This window comes from Dendrobates tinctorius, unplaced genomic scaffold, assembly GCF_039654945.1.
Source record: "Dendrobates tinctorius isolate UK_male_01 unplaced genomic scaffold, ASM3965494v1 ptg000178l, whole genome shotgun sequence".
In the NCBI taxonomy this organism is placed as follows: domain Eukaryota; kingdom Metazoa; phylum Chordata; class Amphibia; order Anura; family Dendrobatidae; genus Dendrobates; species Dendrobates tinctorius.
The window spans coordinates 1,992,935-2,011,452 of record NW_027361845.1 but is presented as its reverse complement, the minus strand read 5'-3'; the positions used below and the strand labels follow the sequence as shown (position 1 = coordinate 2,011,452).

General features: G+C 52.9%; 1 protein-coding gene across 1 annotated transcript in view; it reads left to right on the top strand.

Annotated features, from left to right (window-relative positions):
• Positions 1-812: 812 nt before the first annotated feature.
• Positions 813-18,518, top strand: part of VAMP2 (vesicle associated membrane protein 2) — a 33,416-nt gene continuing 15,710 nt past the window's right edge. Inside the window, exon 1 of the mRNA XM_073551635.1 lies at positions 813-997. Within this exon, the coding sequence (XP_073407736.1) occupies positions 828-997 (170 nt within the window). The 5' untranslated portion in view covers positions 813-827. The remainder of the gene's footprint in view (positions 998-18,518) is intronic.

Below are 18,518 nucleotides of genomic sequence, written 5' to 3'. Positions count from 1 at the left end.
GGCGTCTGATATAAACAATACAGTTATACGGCGTCTGATATAAATAATACCGTTATACGGTGTCTGATATAAATAATACCGTTATACGGTGTCTGATATAAATAATACCGTTATACGGCGTCTGATATAAATAATACCGTTATACAGTGTCTGATATAAATAATACCGTTATACGGTGTCTGATATAAATAATACCGTTATACGGTGTCTGATATAAATAATACCGTTATACGGCGTCTGATATAAATAATACCGTTATACAGTGTCTGATATAAATAATACTGTTATACAGTGTCTGATATAAATACCGTTATACAGTGTCTGATGTAAATAATACCGTTATACGGTGTCTGATATAAATAATACCGTTATACGGTGTCTGATATAAATAATACCGTTATACGGTGTCTGATATAAATAATACCGTTATACGGCGTCTGATATAAATAATACCGTTATACGGTGTCTGATATAAATAATACCGTTATACGGTGTCTGATAATATACTGTAACTAATCCATGATAATTGTGACTGACGTAGCATGATCTAACGTTATGTGACACCGGACAATCTTGGTAGATGGCTGCACCCAGCGCTGAGCCGATAAGGAGCCTCCCTGGGTGCCATGTGTGACTGTGGACGGTGTGCGCCCGGTGTAGACCCCATGTACTGACATGGGGCTGCCTTCTCCCTGCCGTGGGGCTGCGGCTTCACCCTCCTGAGTGGGTGCAGTGACGGGTCCAGCCTCTGCCCCTCAGTGACCCCGTCCCCGCACACATGGCCGCTCTCACACTGCAGATCATGGATATACACAGTCACACATTGTATGGACGACCCATGGCTGCCAGGCCTCCTCCCATCCCCCTCCGTCATCCCCTCCCTGCCCCTCCCCCTCTGCAAAGCCCCGGATGTTGGTGACGTCATTGAGAGCCATCTTTTGTCAGAAGCTGGTGAAGAAGGAACTGCAGCAGCACCAGAGCAAGCGACCTGCAAGATGTGAGTGTCCTTCCCCATCCCCCGCCTGCCCCCGCACGGCGCCCCAGCTCCACGGCCGAGCCCGCACCCCGTGTGTAGTGCTGCACCCAGCCCAGAGCCTGCACCCGCCGCAGTCTGCTGCGTGTCACCCACTGCAGGCTCAGCACGGGCTGGAGACACTGCAACCCACCCTGCGTGGATCCCACACCGCGCCCGGCACACACTGCACCCCCACACACACTGCACTCCGCCACCGTCACACACACTGCACCCCCGCCACCGTCACACACACTGCACCCCCGCCACCGTCACACACACTGCACCCCCGCCACCGTCACACACACTGCACCCCCGCCACCGTCACACACACTGCACCCCCGCCACCGTCACACACACTGCACCCCCGCCACCGTCACACACACTGCACCCCCGCCACCGTCACACACACTGCACCCCCGCCACCGTCACACACACTGCACCCCCGCCACCGTCACACACACTGCACCCCCGCCACCGTCACACACACTGCACCCCCGCCACCCCCACACACACTGCACCCCCACACACACTGCACCGCCACACACACTGCACCCCCGCCTCCGCCACACACACTGCACCGTCACACACACACTGCACCGTCGCACACACACTGCACCGTCACACACACACTGCGCCGTCACACACACACTGCGCCGTCACACACACACTGCGCCGTCACACACACACTGCGCCCCCCGCCTCCGTCACACACACACTGCGCCCCCGCCTCCGTCACACACACTGCGATCTATAAATATTTGCACTGCTGCCAACAACAGGCCGATGTCACCCTGGCCTGCACTACAATCTGCTGCTGTCACACACACACAATCACTGCACGAGGCTGGAGGGCGACATCAGACCTACACACACCGCGCGCCCCACCACCGTCACACACTGCAATCTGCTGCTGTCACACAGATGCTGCAGCCGTCCGGGAGTTGTGTGACCCACACACAATCACTGCACGAAGCTGGAGGCCGCTGTCAGACATATAAACACACTGAGCCCTGTGTGACACTATCTGAATGATTGTGGGACACAAGCAAATATACAGTGCACCCAAGTTCGAGTGCCTAATGTCCTCTATATACAGTGCACACAATGTCACCCATCTATATACACTGCACCCAACTAGGGCCTAATGTCACCCATCTATATACAGTGCACCCAACTCGGGCCTAATGCCACCCATCTGTATACGGTGCACCCAACTAGGGCCTAATGTCACCCATCTGTATACAGTGCACCCTGCGTGGATCCCACACCGCGCCCGGCACACACTGCACCCCCGCCACCGTCACACACACTGCACCCCCGCCACCGTCACACACACTGCACCCCCGCCACCGTCACACACACTGCACCCCCGCCACCGTCACACACACTGCACCCCCGCCACCGTCACACGCACTGCACCCCCGCCACCGTCGCACGCACTGCACCCCCGCCGCCGTCGCACGCACTGCACCCCCGCCGCCATCGCACGCACTGCACCCCCGCCGCCGTCGCACGCACTGCACCCCCGCCGCCGTCGCACGCACTGCACCCCCGCCGCCGTCGCACACACTGCACCCCCGCCGCCGTCACACACACTGCACCCCCGCCGCCGTCACACACACTGCACCCCCGCCGCCGTCACACACACTGCACCCCCGCCGCCGTCACACACACTGCACCCCCGCCGCCGTCACACACACACTGCGCCCCCGCCTCCGTCACACACACACTGCGCCCCCGCCTCCGTCACACACACACTGCGCCCCCGCCTCCGTCACACACACACTGCGCCCCCCGCCTCCGTCACACACACACTGCGCCCCCCCCTCCGTCACACACACACTGCGCCCCCGCCTCCGTCACACACACTGCGATCTATAAATATTTGCACTGCTGCCAACAACAGGCCGATGTCACCCTGGCCTGCACTACAATCTGCTGCTGTCACACACACACAATCACTGCACGAGGCTGGAGGGCGACGTCAGACCTACACACACCGTGCGCCCCACCACCGTCACACACTGCAATCTGCTGCTGTCACACAGATGCTGCAGCCGTCCGGGAGTTGTGTGACCCACACACAATCACTGCACGAAGCTGGAGGCCGCTGTCAGACATATAAACACACTGAGCCCTGTGTGACACTATCTGAATGATTGTGGGACACAAGCAAATATACAGTGCACCCAAGTTCGAGTGCCTAATGTCCTCTATATACAGTGCACACAATGTCACCCATCTATATACACTGCACCCAACTAGAGCCTAATGTCACCCATCTATATACACTGCACCCAACTAGGGCCTAATGTCACCCATCTATATACAGTGCACCCAACTCGGGCCTAATGCCACCCATCTGTATACGGTGCACCCAACTAGGGCCTAATGTCACCCATCTGTATACAGTGCACCCTGCGTGGATCCCACACCGCGCCCGGCACACACTGCACCCCCGCCACCGTCACACACACTGCACCCCCGCCGCCGTCGCACACACTGCACCCCCGCCGCCGTCGCACACACTGCACCCCCGCCACCGTCGCACACACTGCACCCCCGCCGCCGTCGCACGCACTGCACCCCCGCCGCCGTCACACACACTGCACCCCCGCCGCCGTCACACACACTGCACCCCCGCCGCCGTCACACACACTGCACCCCCGCCGCCGTCACACACACTGCACCCCCGCCGCCGTCACACACACTGCACCCCCGCCGCCGTCACACACACTGCACCCCCGCCGCCGTCACACACACTGCACCCCCGCCGCCGTCACACACACTGCACCCCCGCCGCCGTCACACACACTGCACCCCCGCACACACACTGCACCCCCGCACACACACTGCACCCCCACACACACACTGCACCCTCACACACACACTGCACCCCCGCCACCGTCACACACTGCACCCCCGCCCACACTGCACCCCCGCCCACACTGCACCCTCACACACTGCACCCCCGCCACCGTCACACACACTGCACCCCCGCCACCGTCACACACACTGCACCCCTGCCACCGTCACACACACTGCACCCCCACACACTGCACCCCCACACACTGCACCCCCACACACTGCACCCCCACACACTGCACCCCCACACACTGCACCCCCCCACACACTGCACCCCCCCACACTGCACCCCCCCACACACTGCACCCCCCCACACACTGCACCCCCCCACACACTGCACCCCCCCACACACTGCACCCCCCCACACACTGCACCCCCCCACACACTGCACCCCCCCACACACTGCACCCCCCCACACACTGCACCCCCCCACACACTGCACCCCCCCACACACTGCACCCCCCCACACACTGCACCCCCCCACACACTGCACCCCCCCACACACTGCACCCCCCCACACACTGCACCCCCCCACACACTGCACCCCCACCACCGTCACACACACTGCACCCCCACCCCCACACACACTGCACCCCCACACACACTGCACCCCCACACACACTGCACCCCCACACACACTGCACCCCCACACACACTGCACCCCCACACACACTGCACCCCCGCCACCACCACACACACTGCACCCCCGCCACCCCCACACACACTGCACCCCCGCCACCCCCACACACACTGCACCCCCACACACACTGCACCGCCACACACACTGCACCCCCGCCTCCGCCACACACACTGCACCCCCGCCTCCGTCACACACACACTGCACCGTCACACACACACACTGCACCGTCACACACACACACTGCACCGTCACACACACACACTGCACCGTCACACACACACACTGCACCGTCACACACACACACTGCACCGTCACACACACACACTGCACCGTCACACACACACACTGCACCGTCACACACACACACTGCACCGTCACACACACACACTGCGCCCCCGCCTCCGTCACACACACACTGCGCCCCCGCCTCCGTCACACACACACTGCGATCTATAAATATTTGCACTGCTGCCAACAACAGGCCGATGTCACCCTGGCCTGCACTACAATCTGCTGCTGTCACACACACACAATCACTGCGCGAGGCTGGAGGGCGACGTCAGACCTACACACACCGTGCGCCCCACCACCGTCACACACTGCAATCTGCTGCTGTCACACAGATGCTGCAGCCGTCCGGGAGTTGTGTGACCCACACACAATCACTGCACGAAGCTGGAGGCCGCTGTCAGACATATAAACACACTGAGCCCTGTGTGACACTATCTGAATGATTGTGGGACACAAGCAAATATACAGTGCACCCAAGTTCGAGTGCCTAATGTCCTCTATATACAGTGCACACAATGTCACCCATCTATATACACTGCACCCAACTAGGGCCTAATGTCACCCATCTGTATACTGTGCACCCAACTAGGGCTAAATGTCACCCATCTATATACAGTGCACCCAACTAGAGCCTAATGTCACCCAACTAGGGCCTAATGTCACCCATCTATATACGGTGCACCCAACTAGGGCCTAATGCCACCCATCTGTATACGGTGCACCCAACTAGGGCCTAATGTCACCCATCTCTGTACGGTGCACCCAACTAGGGCCTAATGTCACCCATCTATATACACTGCACCCAACTAGGGCCTAATGCCACCCATCTGTATACGGTGCACCCAACTAGGGCCTAATGCCACCCATCTGTATACGGTGCACCCAACTCGGGCCTAATGCCACCCATCTGTATACGGTGCACCCAACTAGGGCCTAATGTCACCCATCTGTATACAGTGCACCCTGCGTGGATCCCACACCGCGCCCGGCACACACTGCACCCCCGCCACCGTCACACACACTGCACCCCCGCCACCGTCACACACACTGCACCCCCGCCACCGTCACACACACTGCACCCCCGCCACCGTCACACACACTGCACCCCCGCCACCGTCACACACACTGCACCCCCGCCACCGTCACACACACTGCACCCCCGCCACCGTCGCACACACTGCACCCCCGCCACCGTCGCACACACTGCACCCCCGCCACCGTCGCACACACTGCACCCCCGCCACCGTCGCACACACTGCACCCCCGCCACCGTCGCACACACTGCACCCCCGCCACCGTCGCACACACACTGCACCCCCGTCGCACACACACTGCACCCCCGCCACACACACACTGCACCGTCACACACACACTGCACCGTCACACACACACTGCACCGTCACACACACACTGCGCCCCCGCCTCCGTCACACACACTGCGCCCCCGCCTCCGTCACACACACTGCGATCTATAAATATTTGCACTGCTGCCAACAACAGGCCGATGTCACCCTGGCCTGCACTACAATCTGCTGCTGTCACACACACACAATCACTGCACGAGGCTGGAGGGCGACGTCAGACCTACACACACCGTGCGCTCCACCACCGTCACACACTGCAATCTGCTGCTGTCACACAGATGCTGCAGCCGTCCGGGAGTTGTGTGACCCACACACAATCACTGCACGAAGCTGGAGGCCGCTGTCAGACATATAAACACACTGAGCCCTGTGTGACACTATCTGAATGATTGTGGGACACAAGCAAATATACAGTGCACCCAAGTTCGAGTGCCTAATGTCCTCTATATACAGTGCACACAATGTCACCCATCTATATACACTGCACCCAACTAGGGCCTAATGTCACCCATCTGTATACTGTGCACCCAACTAGGGCCTAATGTCACCCATCTGTATACTGTGCACCCAACTAGAGCCTAATGTCACCCATCTATATACAGTGCACCCAACTAGAGCCTAATGTCACCCATCTCTGTACGGTGCACCCAACTAGGGCCTAATGTCACCCATCTATATACGGTGCACCCAACTAGGGCCTAATGCCACCCATCTGTATACGGTGCACCCAACTAGGGCCTAATGCCACCCATCTGTATACGGTGCACCCAACTCGGGCCTAATGCCACCCATCTGTATACAGTGCACCCAACTAGGGCCTAATGTCACCCATCTGTATACAGTGCACCCAATTAGGGCCTAATGTCACCCATCTATATACAGTGCACCCAACTAGGGGGTAAAGTTACCCATCTGTATACAGTGCACCCAACTAGAGCCTAATGTCACCCATCTGTATACAGTGCACCCAACTAGAGCCTAATGTCACCCATCTGTATACAGTGCACCCAACTAGAGCCTAATGTCACCCATCTATATACAGTGAACCCAACTAGGGCCTAATGTCACCCATCTGTATACAGTGCACCCAACTAGGGCCTAATGTCACCCATCTGTATACAGTGCACCCAACTAGAGCCTAATGTTACCCATCTGTATACAGTGCACCCAACTAGGGCCTATTGTCACCCATCTGTATACAGTGCACCCAACTAGGGCCTATTGTCACCCATCTGTATACAGTGCACCCAACTAGGGCCTATTGTCACCCATCTGTATACAGTGCACCCAGCTAGGGCCTATTGTCACCCATCTGTATACAGTGCACCCAGCTAGGGCCTATTGTCACCCATCTGTACAGTGCACCCAACTAGAGCCTAATGTCACCCATCTATATACAGTGCACCCAACAAGAGCCTAATGTTACCCATCTGTATACAGTGCACCCAACTAGGGCCTAATGTTACCCATCTGTATACAGTGCACCCAGCTAGGGCCTATTGTCACCCATCTATATACAGTTCACCCAACTAGGGCCTAATGTCACCCATCTATATACAGTGCACCCAACAAGAGCCTAATGTTACCCATCTATATACAGTGCACCCAACAAGGGCCTAATGTTACCCATCTGTATACAGTGCACCCAGCTAGGGCCTATTGTCACCCATCTGTACAGTGCACCCAACTAGAGCCTAATGTCACCCATCTATATACAGTGCACCCAACAAGAGCCTAATGTTACCCATCTGTATACAGTGCACCCAACTAGGGCCTATTGTCACCCATCTGTATACAGTGCACCCAACTAGGGCCTATTGTCACCCATCTGTATACAGTGCACCCAACTAGAGCCTAATATTACCCATCTGTATACGGTGCACCCAACTAGGGCCTATTGTCACCCATCTGTATACAGTGCACCCAACTAGGGCCTATTGTCACCCATCTGTATACAGTGCACCCAACTAGAGCCTAATGTCACCCATCTATATACAGTGCACCCAACTAGGGCCTAATGTTACCCATCTGTATACAGTGCACCCAACTAGGGCCTATTCTCACCCATCTGTATACAGTGCACCCAACTAGAGCCTAATGTCACCCATCTATATACAGTGCACCCAACTAGGGCCTAATGTCACCCATCTATATACAGTGCACCCAACTAGGGCCTAATGTCACCCATCTCTATACAGTGCACCCAACTAGAGCCTAATATTACCCATCTGTCTACGGTGCACCCAACTAGGGCCTAATGTTACCCATCTGTATACAGTGCACCCAACTAGGGCCTAATGTTACCCATCTGTATACATGCACCCAACTAGGGCCTATTGTCACCCATCTGTATACAGTGCACCCAACTAGGGCCTATTGTCACCCATCTGTATACAGTGCACCCAACTAGAGCCTAATGTCACCCATCTATATACAGTGCACCCAACTAGAGCCTAATGTCACCCATCTGTATACAGTGCACCCAACTAGAGCCTAATGTCACCCATCTATATACAGTGCACCCAACTAGGGCCTAATGTCACCCATCTCTATACGGTGCACCCAACTAGAGTCTGATATTACCCATCTGTATACGGTGCACCCAACTAGGGCCTAATGTCACCCATCTATATACAGTGCACCCAACTAGGGCCTAATGTCACCCATCTCTATACGGTGCACCCAACTAGAGCCTAATATTACCCATCTGTATACGGTGCACCCAACTAGGGCCTAATGTTACCCATCTGTATACAGTGCACCCAACTAGGGCCTAATGTTACCCATCTGTATACATGCACCCAACTAGGGCCTATTGTCACCCATCTGTATACAGTGCACCCAACTAGGGCCTATTGTCACCCATCTGTATACAGTGCACCCAACTAGAGCCTAATGTCACCCATCTATATACAGTGCACCCAACTAGAGCCTAATGTCACCCATCTGTATACAGTGCACCCAACTAGAGCCTAATGTCACCCATCTATATACAGTGCACCCAACTAGGGCCTAATGTCACCCATCTCTATACGGTGCACCCAACTAGAGCCTGATATTACCCATCTGTATACGGTGCACCCAACTAGAGCCTAATGTCACCCATCTATATACAGTGCACCCAACTAGGGCCTAATGTCACCCATCTCTATACGGTGCACCCAACTAGAGCCTGATATTACCCATCTGTATACGGTGCACCCAACTAGGGCCTAATGTCACCCATCTGTATACGGTGCACCCAACTAGGGCCTATTGTCACCCATCTGTATACGGTGCACCCAACTAGGGCCTATTGTCACCCATCTGTATACAGTGCACCCAACTAGGGCCTATTGTCACCCATCTGTATACAGTGCACCCAACTAGGGCCTATTGTCACCCATCTGTATACAGTGCACCCAGCTAGGGCCTATTGTCACCCATCTGTATACAGTGCACCCAGCTAGGGCCTATTGTCACCCATCTGTATACAGTGCACCCAGCTAGGGCCTATTGTCACCCATCTGTATACAGTGCACCCAACTAGGGCCTATTGTCAACCATCTGTATACAGTGCACCCAACTAGGGCCTAATGTCACCCATCTGTATACAGTGCACCCAACTAGGGCCTAATGTCACCCATCTGTATACAGTGCACCCAACTAGGGCCTAATGCCACCCATCTGTATACAGTGCACCCAACTAGGGCCTAATGTCACCCATCTGTATACAGTGCACCCAACTAGGGCCTAATGTCACCCATCTATATACAGTGCACCCAACTAGAGCCTAATGTCACCCATCTATATACAGTGCACCCAACTAGGGCCTAATGTCACCCATCTATATACAGTGCACCCAACTAGGGCCTAATGTCACACATCTATATACAGTGCACCCAACTAGAGCCTAATGTCACCCATCTGTATACAGTGCACCCAACTAGAGCCTAATGTCACCCATCTATATACAGTGCACCCAACTAGGGCCTAATGTCACCCATCTATATACAGTGCACCCAACTAGGGCCTAATGCCACCCATCTGTATACAGTGCACCCAACTAGAGCCTAATGCCACCCATCTGTATACAGTGCACCCAACTAGAGCCTAATGTCACCCATCTATATACAGTGCACCCAACTAGGGCCTAATGTCACCCATCTATATACAGAACTGTGGAAATGTTTTTTGCAAATGTGGATAAATTCAGTTGAGTGAAAATACTTTTAAAAATATAAGTATTAATATTTTTTTCTAAAGTATCAAAGTGCATAGTCAATTAACAAAAAAGAAGTGTTATTTCCAGCAGTAGTTCCTCTGTTCCACATCATTTTCCTTTGGTACTTGTCACTTGTACAGTTTATGAAGGATCTCGGCAGGAGGTTGTCCCAAGCATCTTGAAAGACTGACCTCAGATCTCCTGTGTGATCCCAGACAGACGGGATGATGTGAGATCAGGGCTCTCTGGGGCCCGGATCTTTACCCCCAGGACCCTTCGTCGTTAATGACATTGGCCGGGTGCCTGTGGTCGTTATTGGGCTGTAGAATATATGTTTAACCAGTCAGACGCCTCCTGATGGTATCACATGTTGGGTAAGTGTCTGTCTGTACTTCTCAGTATTGAGAACACCAGACTCCAGATAAAATTCCAATCTCTTTTTGCTGGAATATTGCCCCCAAACTTGCGGGACCCTCCACCTTGCTTCACTGTTTTTGCAGACCCTCATTATTGTTCCCCTCTCCAGCTTCTGTTATAGCCAAATATTTTACACTTTGACTCCTTTGTACAGAGGACATTTTTCTGCACCTCATTTTCTGATGTTTTCATATGTAGTTGAGTCACTTTTTCTTGATTCCATGTAGAAGGTATGTTCTCTTTTTTTTTTTTTTAAGTCTTATTCTTCAATGAAGGCCACTTCTGGGTGTAGCTGGGTCACAGGGCTGGGCCAGTTCTGAGCTGATGGCACTGCTGGACATCTTCCTATTTCGAAGGGAAGTAGCATGTGTCTTCATCTGCTGCACTAAGTTTCCTTGGCCAAGCACTGCGTCTACCATCTACGTATTTCTTGGTGTCCTCAGTGCTGAGAAATACAGGCAGATACTTACACATCATGTACTTCCATCAGGAGACGTCTGACCGACTTCTGCAATAGGACAGTGACCCCAAACATCTGGTCAATGTCAATAAGACCGAGGAGTCCTGGAAGTGATGATCCGGCCCCCAAAGGGCCCTGATGTCACATCATCCCGTCTGTCTAGGACCACATGAAGAGGCAGAAGGATCCGCACAAGCCTCATACACAAGATATGGGGTCTGGTCTCCAAGATGTTTGGAACAACCTTCATTCAAAAACGCAAAAACTATACAAGTGACAAGTGAAATTAGAGGAAGTGATAGAGACGACGGGCGGTCACCAGATACTGATGGGCTTTATACTTTTTTTTGTTCACTCACTTTACATTTTATTGATTGATAAAAATGAACTATTAACACTTCTATTGATGAAAACAGTCTTACTTTCCACCCATGCCTAAAACGTTTGCACAGTACCGTCCAATGCACAAATCTAGAGCCTGTTGTCACCCAACTAGACCCAATGGATACAGAATACCCCCTTCATGGCGTTTGGTGTAGTGTAGGGGAGTCCACAAGGGCTGTTGACTCGGGTGGCAAATTCTATAGAGGTGCAAACCGTTGCCCCGACCCCCACTGATTCTTGTTGGATTGGTACAGTGAGTACTTATATGATTAGCCAGTGGCTCCTTTGACTACTAGGGTCCTATGCAAAGAGCAGCAGTCAAGATGAGCCTTGAATGGCCTGTGACCGAGATAACAGAGCTCTCATGTTGGAGAGCTTTGTTATCTTGGTAGCTGCCAATGCAGAGTGCAGTAGCTGATGATAAACTAAATCGCTCCGGTGGGGGGCAGGGGGGACTGGAGCTCACTTGCATCAACTCTTGCGGTTTTTTGTTTTAAAAGTCGCAAATAGTAAATTACTGGAAAGACCAAGGCCCACCCATAATGGTGAGAGGAAAAAAACAAAGCAGGCGAACACATCGAAAATAGAGTTTAAGAAAGGTGCAAATTAAATGAAGAATTAGGCGCAAATGGAAAACATGTAAAAAAAAAAAAAAAAAAAAACACTTTAAACAATGAAAACACACAAATGCTATAATGAATCGGGCACTAAGTTTTTATATACTTCTAGGGTTAAGACTACAGTGAGGTTAGCGCTAGGGTTAGGAGTAGGCTCGGGACTAAGGAAGGGTTAGGAATATGGCTTGGGCTAAGGTTAGGGATAAGAGTAGGGCTAGGACTAAAGTTAATAATGGTGCTAGAGTTAGGGCTAGGATTAGTGCCAGGCTAATAAACTTTTTCTAATTAGAATTAAGACTAGGTTTACTGTTAGGATTATCGCTAAGACTAGGGTTAGGGATTGGACAAGGGATAGGGTTAGGTTTAGTGCTAGGGCAAAAAAATAATTCCATAAAAATAAATACAAAAATGCAATAAAAAAAAATGAGAATGAATAACTTATTTTTTTATGTTATTTCTAATGGTCAACTGGTTAGGGGGCCCACAATACCTGCCTTGTCTTTCTCCTGCAGCCACTTATCTATTTGAGACTACCCTATAGGTGTCGCAATGACTGACCCCAACTCACTGCAATGACAGGTCACTACATAGGATGGTGTCTGTGTCCCAGGACCTTGTATATAGGGTGTCACTCACACCATCCACATGGCTATATCAGTGAGGAGCGCAGAGATCATGCAACCAGGTAGACACCGGGGTGGTGGTAGTCTTGACCGAGTTCACCCACAAAACACAGTCCACGGACACCCCGGCCCCCTGTACGTGAAACACAGGACGGACCCCGCTTCCCTCATGGGATACCTCTTCTTCCCAGCTACTGCTGTCCAGGCAATCACAGTCCAGGGTTGCAGGAGTAATCCAACAGGGATAACTTTTATTATTGTAAGATAATGCAATCCACCAACCTACTGTCTCCTTCCCCACCATCCTGTAGCATGTAAGGGCAGGGTCCTCCCCCCACTATCAGTCTGTGATTTAGTTTGTTTACTGTAAGTGATATCTGTAATTTGTATGTAACCCCTTCTCATGAACAGCACCATGGAATCAATGGTGCTATATAAATAATAAACAAGGTAGTAAAAGGTAATTGGAGAAAATATGGTAGACATTTTCTGCTCTTTCCCTACTGTTAGGTGCGTCCGTCTCAGTATCAGCCACAGTCCACGATCAGAGGTAGTGACGACTCACTCGCCGGTATCTGGACGCTTATAATCCCTTCGGCGGGGCACTCGCACATTCCTGTGCCCACCTCACTGTCTGTGGGTCCCGGGGCAGCAGATTCTATCCCCTCCTGGGGTCTGGCAATGTCCTTGTCGTGGTTACCTGTTTCCCTTGGGTACCGGGGTACCCCACCAGCAGCAGCTTCCTGTTGCCTTTTTCTGGCTGCTAGTCCAGCCCACATTTTAACTCCTAACTGTTCCTAACTTAGTGCAACACATAGACACTTAAAGGGGAACTCCCCACATTACACGATATAAACACAGTGGAAGGCAATTTATTAGTAATTGTAAGATATTTACATAAAGTGCACGGGGGGCACACGGGAAGGAGAGAGCGAGCGCTGCGGTCCTCTGCTACCTCCTTACACCCCTCCCTCCTCTAAACATGTTCGTCCCCGGCCCAATGGCCCTTTAACGCATATGGGCCCTGTGCAGACCAAGCAGCTTCCCTCCTTTCATTGGACCACATTCCCTTAAACGGTGGTGGGCCGCATTTCACCAGGGGTCCAGACACACAGTTCTGTAACAGCCATACCCAAAGTCCACCATAGCTACCCCCCCATGGGGTTTTGGTCCTGTGATTCAGCAAGGGAAGCACCAACGGGTGTAAACAAAAACTGGGAGGAGGGGAACACAACTAGTCATGGCCATTAACTGGTGGCTTCGTTAGACGCCATAGTCCTTCGATGCCATCCTGGGCTCCTTGCCCCTTCAGAGATGCAGAACAGTCCCTGGTATATATAATTTTTTTCTGGGTGCAACCGGCATCAATGCAATTTTATTAAAGGGGCCTTTCAGTCTGCTCTGAACGGCCCCTGAGATGGTGACTTGCGTAGTGAGTCGCATTCGGGCCCTACACCACTACGTAAACGTGAGATGAGGACCCACTGGAGGAGGAGTCTCCACTGTTCCTGCAGCTCCACACTCCCTCCAGTCGTGGTCTCGCAGCTCCTGTAGCCTATGGCTCCGCTGTCACATTTGCGGCCGCCTCACTGTGTGGAGGCGCCGCTTCATCCTGCACCTCTGTAGCAACTGAGGCCGTGGCAACCGGCCGTTCCACATGCTGAGCCTCCTGCAGTGCCTTGGCCTCCCAATCGGAGGCCAGTTTTATGGCCACGGCGTAGGGCCCGCAGGGTCCTTGTTCCTTAATGAAGGCCATGTAATCCCCCTTCCATAGAGGACCACGGAACATGAGGGACAGGGCATTGATGTAGACTTTGGCTTCGGTCTCCAGTTCCTGTAAAAATCTGTAGCCCCTGCTCCGGTTGAGATACCGGACCACACCGCGGGTCATCCGGCCTGCTGCAGTTCCTCGGCCGGGGCGCTGCAGCTCTTGGACGATAGTTACGGCACTCCCGCCGCCTCTTTTCCCGAATGACCTTGTGAATCCATCAGGTCTCTGCAGCCGTAGAAGTACGAAGTTCCTCCACACCCATGCCGTGGGTGTCAGCCGGAATGGATGTGACCTGGGGAAGCGCAGGGGCCATCGCTGCAGCTGAGGATGACGTCGGAAGTGGCCGACGGGACGGCTCCAGTAAAGACGGCGGGGCCACGGGAAGCAGGTGGGCAGACAGTGAGGTGGTGAGACAGCTGGGTGTGGGGGTCTTTACTCACTGCCGTGCCCGATGACAGTCCTCTCACGTGGCCGCCCGGGTTGGTCAGCGCGACCTCCATGATTCCTCGCAGGGCTGCCTCAAATGTCCTCTGCACTCCTTCAGGCTCCTGTCGGGGCATCTCCAGCTCTTCATCCTCCTTGACCTCTACCGGTTGCCTATGCGTTCGCCGCAACAAGGGCTGCGCCTCCTGTTCTTCCGACCACCAGGCCTCGAAGCGCAGTCCCGACTCCGCCTGGGCCTTGGATCGCCTCCAATCCTAGCGGCCAATGCTGCTGCGGTACGACATACTGCGCCTCTCCATGTCAACAGGTAATGGCGTCTTGTTGACAAGCATGCTGTCTGACTTCTTCGGGTTCCACCTATTCGTGGGCGGGACCACACTTCTCTGTTCCACCCGTTTCCTTAGGTTCTGCTGCACGTGCCGGAACTCTTTCTTCGCCCGCATGCATTTAGGGCGGGCATTCTTCTCAAAGGGTCTTGGTTTTTTTCCTTTCGGCGCCAAAATGCTTCTTTGACGCCCACGACAGGCAGCCTCCTGCTTACTTTTCGTGCCAACGGCCGCCATCTTTTCGGCCACGGTCAGCGCCATCTTGTAATCCCTGTCGGCTGCCGTCTGCAATTCTGTCACGGTGGGCAACAAGACACAAGTCCCAAATTCATAGTCAATAGTCTCAGGCATTCCTTCCATTACTCTCAGGCTATGTGCACACGGTGCGGATCCTCCCGCAGATTTTTCCGGGCGGATTTTACTAAATCCGCAGGGCAGATGACCTGCATTTTTCCTGCGGATTTGTACATTTTTTTTTGCGGTTTCTCTGCCGTTTTTGTGCGGTTTTCCACCTGTGGATTTGTAGAATGGAGCAGGTGGAAAACTGCAGCAAAACCGCACAAAAGTGACATGCTGCTTTTTTTTTTTTCTGCGGAAAAATCCGCAGCATGTGCACAGCGGGTTTTTTTTTTTATATAGGCTTTAATGGTACTGTACATCACCTGCAGTTCTGCTGCAGATCCGCAGCGGCAAATCCGCTGCGGATCCGCAGTAGAAACCGCACCGTGTGCACAGACCTTCAGAGTTGTGGGGGTCCATCCTGCCGACTATGCCAAAATGTAACAAGGTAGATACCGTGGTGGTGGCAGTCCTGACCGTGTTCACCCACAAAACAGTCCACGGACACCCCGGCCCCCTGTACATGAAACACAGGACGGACACCGCTTCCCTCACGGGATACCTCTTCTTCCCAGCTACTGCAGTCCAGGCAATCACAGTCCAGGGTCGCAGGAGTAATCCAACAGGGATAACTTTTATTTTAGTAGGATAAACGAGGTAGAAAAAGGTAATTGAAGAAAATATGATAGAAACTTTCTGCTCTTTCCCTACTGTTAGGTGCGTCCGTCTCAGTATCAGCCACAGTCCACGATCAGAGGTAATGACGACTCACTCGCCGGTATCTGGACGCTAATAATCCCTTCGGCCAGGCACTCGCACAGTCCTGTGCCCACCTCACTGTCCGTGGGTCCTGGGGCAGCAGATTCTATTCCCCCCCCTGGGGTCTGGCAATGTCGTGGTTATGTGTCTCCTTTGGGCACATGTGCCCGGGGTACTCCACCACCAGCAGCAGCTTCCTGCCGCCTTTTTCTGGCTGCTAGTCCAGCCCACATTTTAACTCTTAACTGTCCCTAACTTAGTGCAACACACAGACACTTAAAGGGGAACTCCTCACATTACACGATATAAAGACAGTGCAAGGCAATACATTGGTAATTGTAAGTGCACAAGGGAGCACCGAGGTCCTCCGCTACCTCCTTACAATCACACATGGTCAGATCTTCACAAACCCTCCATATGCTGCGCTAGGTCTGGTATTGGTGCAGCACACGCCGGTCCGGGGCCGAGCTGTGGTGTTACAGCGTGCTCATCCCTCACACACAGCACTGTGCAAAACTTTTAGGCAGGTGTGGAATAAATGCTGCAAAGTAAGAAGGTTTTCAGAAATAGAAGTGTTAATGGTATTTTATTATCAATTTACAAAATGCAAAGTGAATAAACAAAAGAGAAATGTAAATCCCATCAGTATCTGGTGACCGCCCGTCTCCTCCACCATCAGTATCTGGTGACCGCCCGTCTCCTCCACCATCAGTATCTGGTGACCGCCCGTCTCCTCCACCATCAGTATCTGGTGACCGCCCGCCTCCTCCACCATCATTATCTGGTGACCGCCCGCCTCCTCCACCATCAGTATCTGGTGACCGCTCGCCTCCTCCACCATCAGTATCTGGTGACCGCTCGCCTCCTCCACCATCAGTATCTGGTGACCGCTCGCCTCCTCCACCATCAGTATCTGGTGACCGCTCGCCTCCTCCACCATCAGTATCTGGTGACCGCTCGCCTCCTCCACCATCAGTATCTGGAGACCGCTCGCCTCCTCCACCATCAGTATCTGGTGACCGCCCGTCTTCTCCATCACTACTTCTTGTCACTTGCACTGTTTGTGAAAGATCTCAGCAGGAAGTTGTTCCAAACATCTTGTAGCCCTGACCCAAGATCTCCTGTGTATGAGACTTGTACGGATCCTTCTGTCTCTTGATGTGATCCCAGGCAGACATGATTTGAGATCAGAGCTCTGTGGGGGCCGGATCATCACCCTCAGGTCTCTTTGTTGTTAATGTCATTGGCTGGATTTTTGAGGTCGTTGTCCAGCTGCAGAATAAATTTAGAACCGATCAGACCCCTCATGATGGTATGACATGAAGGAGAAGTATCTGATAGGATTTTTTCAGCATTGAGGGCACCATTAATCCTGACTAAACCATCAAGTTAATTTAGTGAAATGCCACTCCAGACTTTTATGGACCATCCATCTTGCTCCACTGTCCCTGCAGACCCTCATTATTAACAATCTTCTGTCTGTTACAGCCAAACATTTCACATTGTGACCCATCAGTCACATCACTTGCTGACATTTTTCTGCACCACAGTTTCTCTGTTTTCATACATAGTTGAGTTGCTCAGTCTTGTTCCATATTGTTTTTTGACCACAATTCTTTCATGATGATCAATTTCGGTCAGGCTTCTCTGAACAGTAGGTTTGTGTACCTGAGTGCCACTGGCTATTGTTAGATCTGAACTGATGGAACTGCTGGACAGCTTCTGATGTTGCAGAGAAGTTGCATGTGTGTTTCATCTGCTGCACTAAGTTTCCTTGGTCGACCACTCGGTCTACGGTCCTCAACGTTGAAAATTTTTTTGGTGTCCCCAGTGCTCAGAAATAAAGGCAGATACTTACCCATTCATGTGATACCATCAGGAGGCGTCTGATTGGCTTCAAATGTTTTCTGCAGCCGGACAACGACCCCAAACAGAGAGCCAATGTTCTTAATAACCAGGAGTCCTGGAGGTGATGATCCGACCCCCCACAGAGCTCTGA